Raw genomic sequence first — 14,069 nt, forward strand, 5'->3', positions numbered from 1 at the left:
TATTAACTGAAAAAATTAACTCTCTAAATAAACTCATATTATATTATTGATAACTTAAATTGATAATGATGAAACGATGGTGTATATATAAAGAAATGTTTTGTCTACTATTGTTGTATGATGATGACGATGATGATAATGATGATGACGATGATGATAGAAGAGAAGTAGATACAAAATCATGTAGAGAGAATAAGAAATTTATTATCAATATAGTATCACTAAATATACTTGAATTTATATATCATACACTCTTTATAATAATATAGTCATTATATTACAATTATAATCACTCTTTACAAATACAAAATGCACTTTGGTTTGCTTTGTATTAGATGTATATCATAAAGTATTTCATAGCCTATTTATAGACAAATTTATGACATAAAAATTATTATACAAATTTGCCAAATCTGACAAAATAAATTAGGCATAGCACATGAGTAATACGTAATTAGTATGTACTCAAACACGGTATACTAATAGTCAAGCCATCCATAGTTGATTTTGTTGTATTGAATGTATATAGATATCCATATGTTATAATACATATATTATAATATCTATTATATTGTGTCAATATAATGACCGAAAATGAAAGAAATAGTCAAATGATAGGGTACGCATATATACTTACAAATGACCCTTATTTGGAAGTCTAAATTTAAGTCGTCCATCCTGTGTACGGTTAAGTACTTAAGTTAAACACAGATTAATGATATGAGCAAAGCTTATGAATTATGATGATATGAGACCAATAATAAAGCCCATAAGATTAATTCCAATATAATTAGATGGCTATAAATAGATGGATCTTGATTGATGAATGGCATAGCAATACCATTCCGCAGTTTAAGTAAAAAAGCCATATACATATACACTTAGCTTGTTGTTGCACAATAATAATCAATGGGGTATTATTCTATTAGAGTGGTGGTGTGTGTGCATATGTCTATGTTATTCCACCTTTTGGCATGTTTGTCTTCTCAGTCATGTCATTCAGAGGAGAGCTCTGCATTGCTTCACTTCAAAACCGAAGTCTTTGCTAGTACTACCTTTCATGAGGATGGTGATTATTATGCTTATTTCTGCCTCCATTATCCAAAGATGAGGACATGGGATAATGGGACGGATTGCTGCTCATGGATGGGGGTCACGTGCCACTCTGTGTCTGGTCACGTGATTGGCCTCGATCTCACTTGCAGTGGACTTGCAGGTAATATTCATCCCAACAGCACTCTTTTTTATCTTACTCATCTCCAAACACTTACTCTTGCTCAGAATGATATTTATGGGTCTGAATTGCCATCTCTATTTGGTAGATTTGTGAGTCTCACACACTTGAATTTAGCTCATTGTGGGCTTGGAGGTGAAATTCCTTCTCAAATCTCACACCTTTCCAAATTACAATCACTTGATCTCTCATCTAATGTTGATTTAATGTGGGAAGAAACTACTTGGAAGAGGTTCCTGCAAAACACAACATCTTTGAGAGAGATTGTATTGGATGATACAGACATGTCTTCAATACCAAGTTCTTTATCTTTGATTGCCAACATGTCTTCCTCTTTGATTACTACTCTTAGTTTTCATGATACTGGAATAAGGGGACACTTGAGTCAGATTCTCTGTTTATCCAATCTTCAAAAGCTCAATCTAGGTGGCGATAATCCAGACTTGCAAATCCATGTTCCAAAGTTGAATTGTACCCCTGCTCTTAGTATGTTGGATCTCTCAGGATATCATTTCCAAGGGCCTATCCCTTCATCGTTCTCTAACCTAACATATCTCACTTCCTTGATTTGGCAGGACGGTAGCTTAAAAGGTTCAATCCCGTCATCACTTTTAAACCTTCAGCATCTCACTCACCTGGATCTGTTATCGAATGAACTCAAGGGTTCAATCCCGTCATCACTTTTAAACCTTCAGCATCTCACTCACCTGGATCTTTCAGGGAATAAGCTTAGTGGTCAAATTCCAAATGTGTTTGATAGGCTAACCAATTTGCAATCCCTTCGCCTTTCGTATAATCATTTCCAAAGGAAGTTGCCATCCTCATTATTTGCCTTAACTCAACTCTCTTCCTTGGATTGTTCTAACAATAAAATTGAGGGACCACTACCCGACAAAGTAGCCTTTTTAAATCTGACTACACTAGACCTAAGAGGCAACTTATTAAATGGGACAATCCCTCAGTGGGTCTTATCCCTCAAGTCTTTGGGATACTTAGATCTATCAAATAACAGATTCAGAGGGCACATAAGTGCAATCACATCTTTTTCCTTGGAGTATCTAGACTTGTGCAACAATGAGCTCCAAGGAAACATTCCAGAATCGATTTTCCATCTTCTCAACCTTACTCATTTGTGCTTGTCATCACCACATAACTGGAGTGGTACTGTCCACTTTTCACTCTTCTCTGAGCTCCAAAATTTGGAGTATCTTTCTCTTTCAGGTTGCAGTTCGTTGTTGCTAAAACATGAAACTAGTGTTGATTACACTTTCTCCAGTTTGGCTGCTCTACAGTTGCTTTCCAACAATATAATTGGTTGGTCAAAGTTCTCAGGAAGATTTCCGAGTTTGACTTATCTTGAATTATTCAATAATGAACTTGAAGGGAAAGTACCCAAATGGGTACATGATATAGATTCGTTAACTTATTTGAATCTCTCACATAACTCGTTGACATCAATGGGCCAATTCTCATGGTATCAACTTGAATTCCTTGATCTTAGTTTCAACTTGATGGCTGATGACATCTCTTCCTTCTTTTGTAATGCAACCTCTCTGGAAGTTATCAACTTGTCCTACAACAAATTCACAGGAACATTTCCACAATGTTTGGCCAATAAGTCATCCCTTTCGGTTTTGGATCTACAAATGAACAAACTTTATGGGGCTTTGCCAGATACTTTTAAGCATGGTCAATTTGCCACACTGAATATTAATGGCAACCAATTCACAGGTTTATTACCGAAATCTTTGTCCAATTCCATAGATCTTGTGGATTTAAATCTCGGTAATAATCAATTTGAAGATACGTTTCCCCATTGGCTCCAAAATCTATCAAGGTTGGAAATACTGGTCTTACGAGCCAATAAGTTTTACGGTCCCATTGCCAATTTGAAATCTAAAATGATATTTCCAAGTTTGATGATTTTTGACATATCAAACAATAACTTTAGTGGCTCATTACCAAAAGCATACATAAAAAATTTTCAAGCCATGAAGATTCTTGATGAAGAGAAAAGCAGTTTGAATTATTATGTTCAAAGTGGTCAGTTCAGTTATGAAAATGCAGGAATTATTCCAGAATATGATGATTCTATAACCCCAATTATTAAAGGAAAGAGAACCCCTTTTGTAAAAATTCCAGAAGTCTTCGCCATCATTGATTTGTCAGAAAATAAATTTGAAGGAGAGATTCCAGATGTTATTGGAGAGCTTCAGGTACTCAAAGGCCTCAACCTTTCACATAACAGCCTTGTTGGTCATATTCCCCAATCCTTGGGAAATTTGACAAATCTGGAATCATTGGATCTCTCCTCAAATATGCTTATCGGGGATATTCCTAATGAATTGACAAATATGAACTTTCTTGAAGTCTTGAATCTTTCCCAAAACCAGTTGGTGGGACCAATACCCAGAGGAAAACAGTTTAATACATTTTCAAACGATTCCTATGAGGGAAACATGGGGCTATGTGGATGGCCATTGTCAGTTGAATGCAACAACAATGTCCCTTCGCAACAATATCCACCGTTTGAGGCTGATGAAGACAAATTTGGGTTTGGTTGGAAACCAGTGGCAATAGGATATGCATGTGGCATGGTGCTTGGAATTGGCTTGGGATATTGTGTTTTCTCAATTGGAAAGCCTCAATGGCTTGTGATCATCTTTGGAGGCAAAAGAATCAAAAGAAGGAGCCGCGGAAATCGGCGTGCAAGAACAACTTAATGGCCACAACTTCTTGTTCTTGGGGCCACTCTCAAGTTCATTGTTGCATGGGAAATGTGTTTCAGATGTTGGTTACTGCTGTTGTCTCTTTTTATATTTTTTCTTGTTTTGGGATTGTAATTTTCTTTTGTTTTTTTTTTTTAAATGTCTGCAAGTCTTGTTTTATAATTTGTAAGTGTGTTGCTACATACATATGATGATGTTGCAAGTAAATTATGCTTTTATAGTAGTATATAATTGTCTCCCCAATATATTAAATTGTTCTGTTTCCATGCAAGTTCAACAACGCTACACGTTAGTTTCCACCTCTCTGACTTAATTCTACTGTTTAATTGAGTGTCCCAACTCCTAAACAAGCACACACTTGTCAATGTCTTTACTAATCTCTTTATTTAATACAAACTAAGCCATCAGCTGAAAGCAGAGAAGCTAATTGCTATACAAAGAGATGTTAGTGTTGATCAAGAAAAATGGAAAGTAAGAAGAACACACAATTGCAATTTCAGTTTTCTTGCTATTTAAGCTATTTTAGCAAACTGTTTCTTTCAACTCTTTCTGCATTCTTGCAGTTCCAGCATCGATTTTACACACTTACCCAATAATATAACTTTCGGTATATTTTGCTTCTTTGTTACCCAAATTGGCCTGTTACAGCGAGTATAATTAATAATTCTAAGGGAGAAAAAATCAAGCTTCCTACTCCATGACACATAGGAACAAACAAACAAAACCATATAAGCCTCTCACTCCAACTCTTTTTTCTCATTTGACTCATTCAAATGATAAAGAAATGAAATTATTCTAAGTTCTAACCCATCCATGACGCTATTTTCATAAGTAGTTTCCATTCATTTTCATGGACCTCGCTCTTGATGGTGCATCTTTTGTTTTAAAAGTCTTTAATATTTCCTATCCCCATTAATTTCCACATATAACATTTTGTATTATATATTGACCTTGGTTTCAGCTTCTATATATTATAATATCCCCTGTTAATTTGTTCCTTAGTCCTTGGAAGAAACACAGCAAACAAACATATAACTATTAACGTGATTTCATGGACAAAACGCTTGGTCAGTCAACCTAAGGTTCTCCACAAATATCTATATATTATGGAAAATTATCTTCTCAATTATTTTATTCTACTTTTTCCCATATCTTTGTCCCACTAAGAGAAACTAATGTTAATTTTAAAATTAAAGGATCATGTTTTTTTATTGAGTAATGTTAGATGTACACCAAAATCAGTCACTAAAGTCCACTACTAGTATAAAATACATATTGGAATATAAATAAATATTAAAAATAAATACATATTGATGACTGATTTTAGTGGTTGATTTTGGTGTACAAATAGCATTTTTGTTTTTTATTAGTTAATTTTAACAAGACTCATTTTATGTCCAGAAAGGAATATTATTTTTCACTGAAATTTATGAGACTTAAATGGTTGTAAGAATATAAATTTGGTAGTATTTTATCTTGTGAGATGAATAACTTTCAAACTAGTTTCCATTATTCCAAGTTTCTAACCCATCCATATGACGCTATTTTCAAACGTAGTTTCCACTCATTTACATGGACCTCTCGATGTATACACCTAGCATGATTTATAAAAATCGCCTAAAGAAATTAAATAGCCACATATAACTGGGTCAAAAATAGTGTACATATAAATGTTATTGAATACCATGCAACCCAAATCTCCTTGCTTCTTTTCCTTAATTGATTTCAAGCTAATGAAAGTAAGCCACATATATATGTTAATATGTACGTAGCCAATCAAGTGAATCGCGATAAACTTGATCAAGTTCCTTCCAAAAAAATGTTTAATTCTTTGTCTACTATTTCAATTATTATTATATGAAGCTAATCAGTGGTTTAAGCAAGAATGGTTTATAAAATTTGATGGTTGGAGTAAATATAAAATACTGTTATTGCTTTAAACAAGGCCGGTTAATAATACTCTCAGTTGAGAACCACATATATCTAAATCTGACGTTAGAAGAAAACTACTTATTAGACTTGATTTGGTCTTATTGGACATTGATGATAGATTGGGATAGTATGAACATTATTATTTGGCTATAAATACATGAATCTTGATATATGTGATATGAGTCATATAAAACTATCAAGGAATAATCAATAATGATGTTGGTGGTTGTTAGGCTGGGTTTGGTAAAGTTTTTTTAAGAGGTGTTTGTGATTTTCAAAAGCACAAGCACATCATTTTGCGTTTGGTAAATTAAAAAGCCCAAGTGCTTGTGCTTACGGCTTTTAAAAGTTAGGGATGCTTTTGAAAGCACCTAGGAGGGAGCTTTTCAAAGCTGGCTTATACTTACGAAATTTTTTTCATTTTTCCGCATGTATTTCCCGCAATTATATTGTCATTAAAATCCTTGTATATTTCTAACTTCTCATCCTAACATTCACAAATTCTAACACAATCTTCATATATTTTTTATTTTTCAACCTAATCTTCACAAATTTCAATACAAATACATCTCTATCACATATTAGGTATGAACTTCTATTTATTTATGTTAATTTTTTTTGCGTTAATTTTGTATTTTTTCAGTAGATCTATTATGTTTGTTTTTCTCTATTCTTTGAAATGGGAAGAGGTTGATCTGGTTTATAAAAACCAATCATAAAATTTTCTTTGCATGAACATTAGTCAAAATTATAATAACATGTATATACATATGTAAATATAGATATATAATCATAAGAGTAGTTTATTTGAGATAAGTGTCCTATTTTTTGTGATCTATAAAGATGAGCTAATATATATAGGTGGGTAATAAACGTACCCAGTACTAACATTGGATTACATACAAATTTTATTATTGACTAATGATAAATTTATTTATATTAGTACAGAGAATAAATCAAGTAAATATGTTAATTATTATGATACTTATATAATAAAATAAATACTAAATATGTTAATTTAGTATTTTTAGTAATGATGTTTAGGATAAAATAAATTTTTATGATACTTATATAAAATTTTAAAGTTAAAAAATAAAAGAATTTATTTATTATATTTATGTTTATTATGAATTTTTTATTTTAACATTATTTTATTTTAAAATATTATATAAATTTTTAAAAAATTTGAAAAAAAAAATTATTTTTTGTTATAAACATGTTTATTATAATTTTTTTAACTTTTAAAAGCTGTTTTACCAAACACAATTGTGGTGCTTGTACTTATTAAAAGTCATTTTTAATTTGATTTTACCAAACGCAAGTGCTGCAGCTTTTAAAAAGCTATCTTTTAAAAGACAGCTTTCATAAGCTACTTTTAAAAAGCAAAAGCTTTACCAAACCCAGCCTTAGAGTGGTGGTGTGTGTGCACATATTTAAACTTTTTTTTAAGAAATTTAAGATTGGTTAATATTATATTATATAACGATGAAACGAAAACGATGGTGGATGTATAAAGAAATGTTTGTCTATTGTATTGTGTGAAAATAATGACCAAAAATGAAAGAAATAGTCAAATTATAGGGTACGTATATATACTTATAAATGACCCTTATTTAAAGGTCTAAATTAAAGTCGTCCATCCTGTGTATGGTCAAGTACTAAAGTTAAACACAGATTAATGATAGGAGAACAATAATAAAGTCCATAACATTAATTCCAACATAATTAGATGGCTATAAATAGATGGTTCTTGATTGATGAGTGGCATACCAATCCCAATCTGCAGTTAAGCCATTACATATACACTTAGCTTGTTGTGGCACAATAATAATCAATGGGGTCTTTTATTAGAGTGTTGGTTTGTGTGCATATGTTTATGTTGTTCCACTTTTTTGCATGTTTGTCTTCTCATCATTCATGCCATTCAGAGGAGAGTTCTGCATTGCTTCACTTCATCAACACTGAACTCAGTAATGACACCTACTCTTTTTATGAGGATGAGTGCCACCATGTTTATCCAAAGACGAGTACGTGGGAAAATGGGACAGATTGCTGCTCATGGATGGGTGTCACGTGCCATTCTGTGTCTGGTCACGTGATTGGCCTTGATCTCAGTTGTAGTACACTTAAAGGTAATATCCATCCTAACAGTACCCTTTTCCATCTTACTCATCTCCAAACACTCAACCTTGCTTTCAATGTTTTTTATGGTTCTCACCTTCCCTTATTACCGTCTCAGTTTGAAAGGCTTGTGAGTCTCATACACTTGAATTTATCTGCTTGTTGGTTTGAAGGTGATATCCCTTTCCAAATCTCACACCTTTCCAAATTACAATCACTTGATCTCTCTTTTAATCATCGTTTAAAGTGGAAAGAAACCACTTGGAAGAGGTTGCTGCAAAATGCAACTGCTTTAAGAGAGATTGTATTGGATAGTACTGACATGTCTTCCATCACTACGACTTTCTCCAATTGGTCTTTTTCCTTCCCTTTGGTTACTCTTAGTCTTGTTAATACTGGAATAAGGGGTCATTTGACAAGTCACATTCTTTGTTTACCCAATCTTCATGAGCTCTATCTATCTGGAAATGAAAATATTCAAGTCCATGTTCTAAAGTTAAATTGCAGTACTTCTCTTAATTTTTTGTATCTTTCACGGTGTCAATTCCCAAGATCACAAATTCCTCCTTCCTTTTCTAACCTTACACATCTAACTTCTTTGGACTTGTCTTTAAGCAACCTCGATGGTTCATTTCCATCATTGTTCTCAAACCTTCAACATCTCACTTACTTGGACCTTTCATACAATGAATTTAGTGGCTCAATCCCATCATTTCTCTCAAACCTTCAACATCTCACTCACTTGGACCTTTCATACAATAGATTTAATGATCAGTTTCCAAAAGTAATTGGTCAATTGACCAAATTAGAAACACTCATTCTTGCAGGTAACAATATAGGAGGAAAGTTATTGCTATCTTCATTAGCTAACTTAACTCAAATTTCTCAATTGGATTGTTCTCATAATAAGTTTCAGGGGCCTCTACCTAACAAAATAACAGGTTTTTCAAGTTTGACTAAACTGTATTTAAATGATAACTTGTTGAGTGAGACAATTCCATCTTGGATTTTCTCTTTACCATTTTTGACCGCCTTAGATCTATCAAATAATCAGTTTACTGGACACATGAGTGCAATCTCATCCCTTTCCTTGCGGGCTCTTAACTTATGCGGGAATAAGTTACAAGGAAATGTTCCAGAATCAATGTTTAACCTTGTAAATCTCAGTGTCTTGTGTTTGTCAGGCAATTGGAGTGGTCCTCTCCACTTTTCACTTTTTTCCAAGTTTCGAAACCTTGGATTTCTTTCTCTTTCAGGTTTTAATTCATTTTCACCATGTTCTGAAACCAATGCCGGTCACCAGTTCACCGACTTGTTCGAGTTGAAATTGTTTCAGGTTGATTTAACTAATTTTTCCAAAATCTCGTGCGAATTTCCAGTGTTGAAAACTCTCGAATTATCAGAAAATAAACTTGAAGGAAAAGTTTCCCAATGGATACATGATATGCATTCATTAGAGTATTTGAAACTTTCACATAACCAGTTGTCATCAGTAGGCCAATTCCCATGGTATCAACTTGTAAACCTTGATCTTAGTTTCAACTTGTTGAGTGATATTTCCTTCATTTGTAATGCACCTTCTCTCCAGATTCTCAACTTGTCGCACAATAAGTTCAGAGGCACCATTCCACGATGCCTTGCCAATTCATCAAACCTCGAGGTTTTGGATTTGCAAATGAATAAACTTCATGGCACTCTGCCGAGTACATTTCCAAGGAATCTCATTTCATTGAATCTCAATGGGAACCAATTGGAAGGCCATTTGCCTAGATCTTTGTCCAACTGTGAATATTTGATGGATTTGAATCTTGGCAACAATCAAATAGAGGATAGATTTCCAAATTGGCTTCAAAGTTTACAGAATTTGAGGATATTAGTTTTACAATCCAATAAGTTGTATGGACCCATTGTCAGCTTGAAAACCAAAGATGCGTTTTCCCATTTACTTGTTTTTGATATCTCATCCAATAACTTTAGTGGCCAGTTACCAAAAGCCTACATAAAAAGTTTCCAAGCCATGAAGGGTGTTTTTGGGGAAGAAGTGCAAATCAGTTTTGATTATTTCAAAACTTATAGTTTTGGCGGTATTTCTCCGATAAACATTCGAAAAGACTACGAGGATTCGTTGTCTGAAACAATTAAAGGGGTTAGATTAGATTTTGAGAAAATTCCAACCATTCTTGCCTTCATTGATGTCTCTGGAAACAAATTTGAAGGAGAGATTCCAGATGTTATTGGAGAGCTTCATAAACTCAAAGGCCTCAACCTTTCACATAACAGACTTGTTGGTCATATTCCCCACTCTTTGGGAAATTTGACAAACCTGGAATCATTGGATCTCTCCTCAAATATGCTTACTGGGAATATTCCTACTAAATTGACAAATCTAAACTTTCTTGAAGTCTTGAATCTTTCCCAAAATCAATTGGTGGGACCAATACCCAAAGGAAAACAGTTTGATGCATTTTCAAACGATTCCTATGAGGGAAACATGGGGCTATGTGGATTCCCATTGTCAATTCAATGCAATAACAATGTCCCTTTGCAACATGATCCACCTTCTGAGGCTGAAGACAAATTTGGGTTTGGTTGGAAACCAGTGGCAATAGGATATGCATTTGGAATGGTGCTCGGAATTGGCTTGGGATATTGTGTTTTCTCAATTGGAAAGCCTCAATGGCTTGTGATCCTCTTTGGAGGCAAAAGAATCAAAAGGAGGAGCCGTGGAAACCGCCGTGCAAGAACCACTCTGTTTCAGCTTTTTGTTGTAATGTAAATGTGCAATAATAATTGTGTCATGTGGTGTTGTGTGTTTTTTATATTTTGTTTGAATATTGTGTGTTGTGTGTTTTTATATTTTTGTTTTTATATTTACTATTTAGCCCCTTTTTCTTGCTAACACTTGCTGGATTTACAGGAGACTTTTCTGTTTTTAGCTCGTCCCTAGCTACGAGACATTTTCATTTTGTCTCGTTACTTGGCACGAGACATTTTCGGTTTTTGCTCCTGTGCAGTAGAAAACATAAATGGAGTATGAGAGAAGGAAAATTACACTCAGATATATCCTGGTTCGGCTGCTAAGTGCAGTGCAGCCTACATCCAGTCTCCATCACAACAATGATGGAATTTCACTATAATCAACCAGATTACAAAATGTAAAGTGCTAACCCAACTTACAAGGAGATTCCCACAGAATCATGAAACACAACATAGATGAACAAAGGAACTCTAAGACATCTATGGCTTTTTCTTTTAATTTTGCACTCTCTACCTTTTTCCGCTCTATGGCTTTTTCATACAAACCTCACTGTTTGCCTTTTTCCATGAGACTCAAGACATGACAAAATTAAACAGAAAAATACTAAACAGAATACAATGAAGGAGAAGAAAATCTGTAAGGTTAGGTAGCTCTGAGAATCCTGTGCCTTACCTCTCACTGCTTACTTCTAACTCCTTACTTCAACCAGTGGCTGTTCCCCCTTTTTATAGAAGAGAGAAGCCTCCACACTTGAAGCCAATAACCCAAGCCAACTTCTTCTTCCTTCAAGAAACTGGTTCGGCCACATAGAGAGAGAAGAGATAACCATGCAAAACCCAACATGCAATTACCTCTAGTCCTTTCTTGATCATCACCCTTCATCAATCCGAGCTCTCCATCCTTGGCTTGCTCTCCAAGATGGATTTCTGGCCCTTGATGCTTCATGATGAAAATGACTTCATCTGCTTTAATCTCTGCCTCAACCATCACTTCGCCACTTTAGCTACTTCCTGTGGTGGTTGAGCAGAATCAAAGACAAGCCATGCTTCAAGAATCTCCCTGGCTGGCCGTGATCTTCTTCTTCCTTTTTGAGCATGAAGAAGCCAAGATTACCTCACCAAATCTAACCAAATATAGTGATAATCTCAGCCACAGCTCATTTTTATTTTAGTATGTTTTCTTGCCATCATTGTGATGGTCTTTAGGCTTGCTTTCTCTTCCTTTTGGTAGCTCATTTTTGCTTCCATGGCTACCAATGTTTCCTGTGTAATAACCGAAGAGAGAAAGAAGTGAGAGAGAAGAAAGAATATGAAGAAAAGCAATAGTGGTTAAACTAATTAATTGAAAAATAGCTTGCTTTTGCTTCCCTTAGTTGGCGTGTAGCAATGATGCCCTTTAGTCAAATCAATCTTCTCTCACTTGCTTATATTCCCAATGTTTAAATTAGCTTTGAAATCCTTTCAGGAAGTGTAATGGAATCCATTGGAAGCATTTGTGGATTTATTTTTCTTTGCTTCATGGATTCAGACATAACATGAGGAACACTCATGGAATTGGGCTTGGTTGCAATAATCAATAAGTTTCTTGGCCCAATAATAACATTTGCTTTTTTCTGATAGAATTTGGAATATGTATGAAGCAAATGGGAAAGCATGTAACACACTTGGGCTTAAAGCAATCAAAATCATTTGGGCCCAAGTAACATAAAGAATCAAATCAGCCATATTCATCATATATTTTTAAAACAAAAGACTGAAAGTAATTGGGCTTGCACCAGAAATTTGTTTTCGTCCCAATATTAAAACCTATAACAAAATTATTTAATCAATATATATTGAATGAAAAATTCAGATTAATAATTTTGCAATTAATTAATTTTAATAATATTTAGTCATCACCAATATTAATTTAGAGTTTTCCAAACTCATCATCATGTTATTTCTGTTGTTTACATTATATGTTGTATGCAAGTCTTGGTGATATTTATACTTGCTATTTCTTACATATTTGTAAGTGTGTTGTTACATATATATGATGTTGGAAGTAAATTATGATTTTAAAGTATATAGTCGTCTCTCTAATATAACATCTTTTTCTCTTTTCGTGCAAATCCAACAACACTCGTTGATTTCGACATTTTTTGCTTCATTCTACTTTTTAGTGTTCTAACTCCAAACCAAGCACATATTTGTCAATATCTTAAGTAATTTGTTTCTCTATTTTAACTTAAACTTGGCCATCAAAGCTCAAAAAAGAGAAGATAATTGTTAGATATTATAGAGATGTGAAATTGAACAAGAAAATAGCAAAGTAAGAAGCAGCTTTTTGCAATAAAACTAGGTTCTGCCTTTAATGTTGATTCGTAGATTTTTCATTTCCATGAATCTAAAAAATGGAATTTCAGATTGTCCAACTAATAGTATCATTTTCTAAATAATTATAATAAAATTGAACATAATACAGTCCAACGTTAGATACATCAGACGTGCAATTGTGATGTTCTTGATTCCTGCCATGTCAATTTCTTGTGCACTAATCCAAGGTTTGATCTATTTAAGCACTTTGTGTTAGCATGCCAAAACCTCATAAAGTAAAATTACATTTATAATTACCAAAAGAGATATAATAGAATTTAAGAATGAGTAGATGATAATAAAATCTTTTTATTTTAACTGAACATGAAAAAGAAATTCTGCAAATATAAAATAAAACCAAACACATCTACTTACTATATTCTCTTGTGGCATTTCCTTTTATTTATTTAACTAATTAGTTTCCAAGTTGAAGTAAAAATCCTATTGCGTTGCACCTCTTTTACTTTAATTATCAGTTTTTTTTTGTTGGTAGTAACTTTTAATTATCAGTTTGTGAAACAAAAATGTCTAGTCTTATTGTAGTGTGAGGTTTGCTATGGGCTAACAACTTTTGTGATTTGTAGCCATCAAATAACTATTAATGATGATTTTAATGGTATGAGATTGTTGTGAGATTTCATCTAATGACTCACCTTTTTTTGCTACTTGCCAGAATTTAATAAAGTTGTTGGCCACCGACTTTTTTTACTAAGCAGCGCAACCTTTGTTGACTCTTAAAAGCAAAAACATGACTTTGCTTTTTCTTTTTTTCCACATAGGCATTGGTATGTTACTCAACGTTAGGATTGTTTATGGTCGGACCGGATCGAGTTTAAGTAGACTCAGACTTAACTTTAAAAGGATAATAGGTCTATTTTGACTCAATCTGAAGCGATCCGAAAAGAAATTAGATTAAATCGAGTTAACTCAATAAAACATTA

The 14,069-nt window shown here is 33.6% G+C and overlaps 2 protein-coding genes across 2 annotated transcripts; both read left to right on the forward strand.

Annotated features, from left to right (window-relative positions):
• On the forward strand, positions 651-4,170 carry LOC110264773 (receptor-like protein 12). Its single transcript, XM_021106900.1, has one exon. The coding sequence runs from the start codon at positions 910-912 to the stop codon at positions 3,955-3,957; it is 3,048 nt and encodes a 1,015-aa protein (XP_020962559.1). The 5' UTR covers positions 651-909; the 3' UTR covers positions 3,958-4,170.
• On the forward strand, positions 7,662-10,807 carry LOC107609075 (receptor like protein 30-like). The gene has a single exon (XM_021106899.1). It carries the CDS (start codon positions 7,730-7,732, stop codon positions 10,790-10,792), a length of 3,063 nt encoding a protein of 1,020 aa, XP_020962558.1. The 5' UTR covers positions 7,662-7,729; the 3' UTR covers positions 10,793-10,807.

The sequence above is a fragment of the Arachis ipaensis genome, chromosome B07 (assembly GCF_000816755.2).
Source record: "Arachis ipaensis cultivar K30076 chromosome B07, Araip1.1, whole genome shotgun sequence".
Classification (NCBI taxonomy): Eukaryota; Viridiplantae; Streptophyta; class Magnoliopsida; order Fabales; family Fabaceae; genus Arachis; species Arachis ipaensis.

Excerpts from the sequence above, each read along its gene's own strand:
- LOC107609075 (XM_021106899.1), top strand. The coding sequence starts at position 7,730 with ATGGGGTCTTTTATTAGAGTGTTGGTTTGTGTGCATATGTTTATGTTG.
- LOC110264773 (XM_021106900.1), top strand. The coding sequence starts at position 910 with ATGGGGTATTATTCTATTAGAGTGGTGGTGTGTGTGCATATGTCTATG.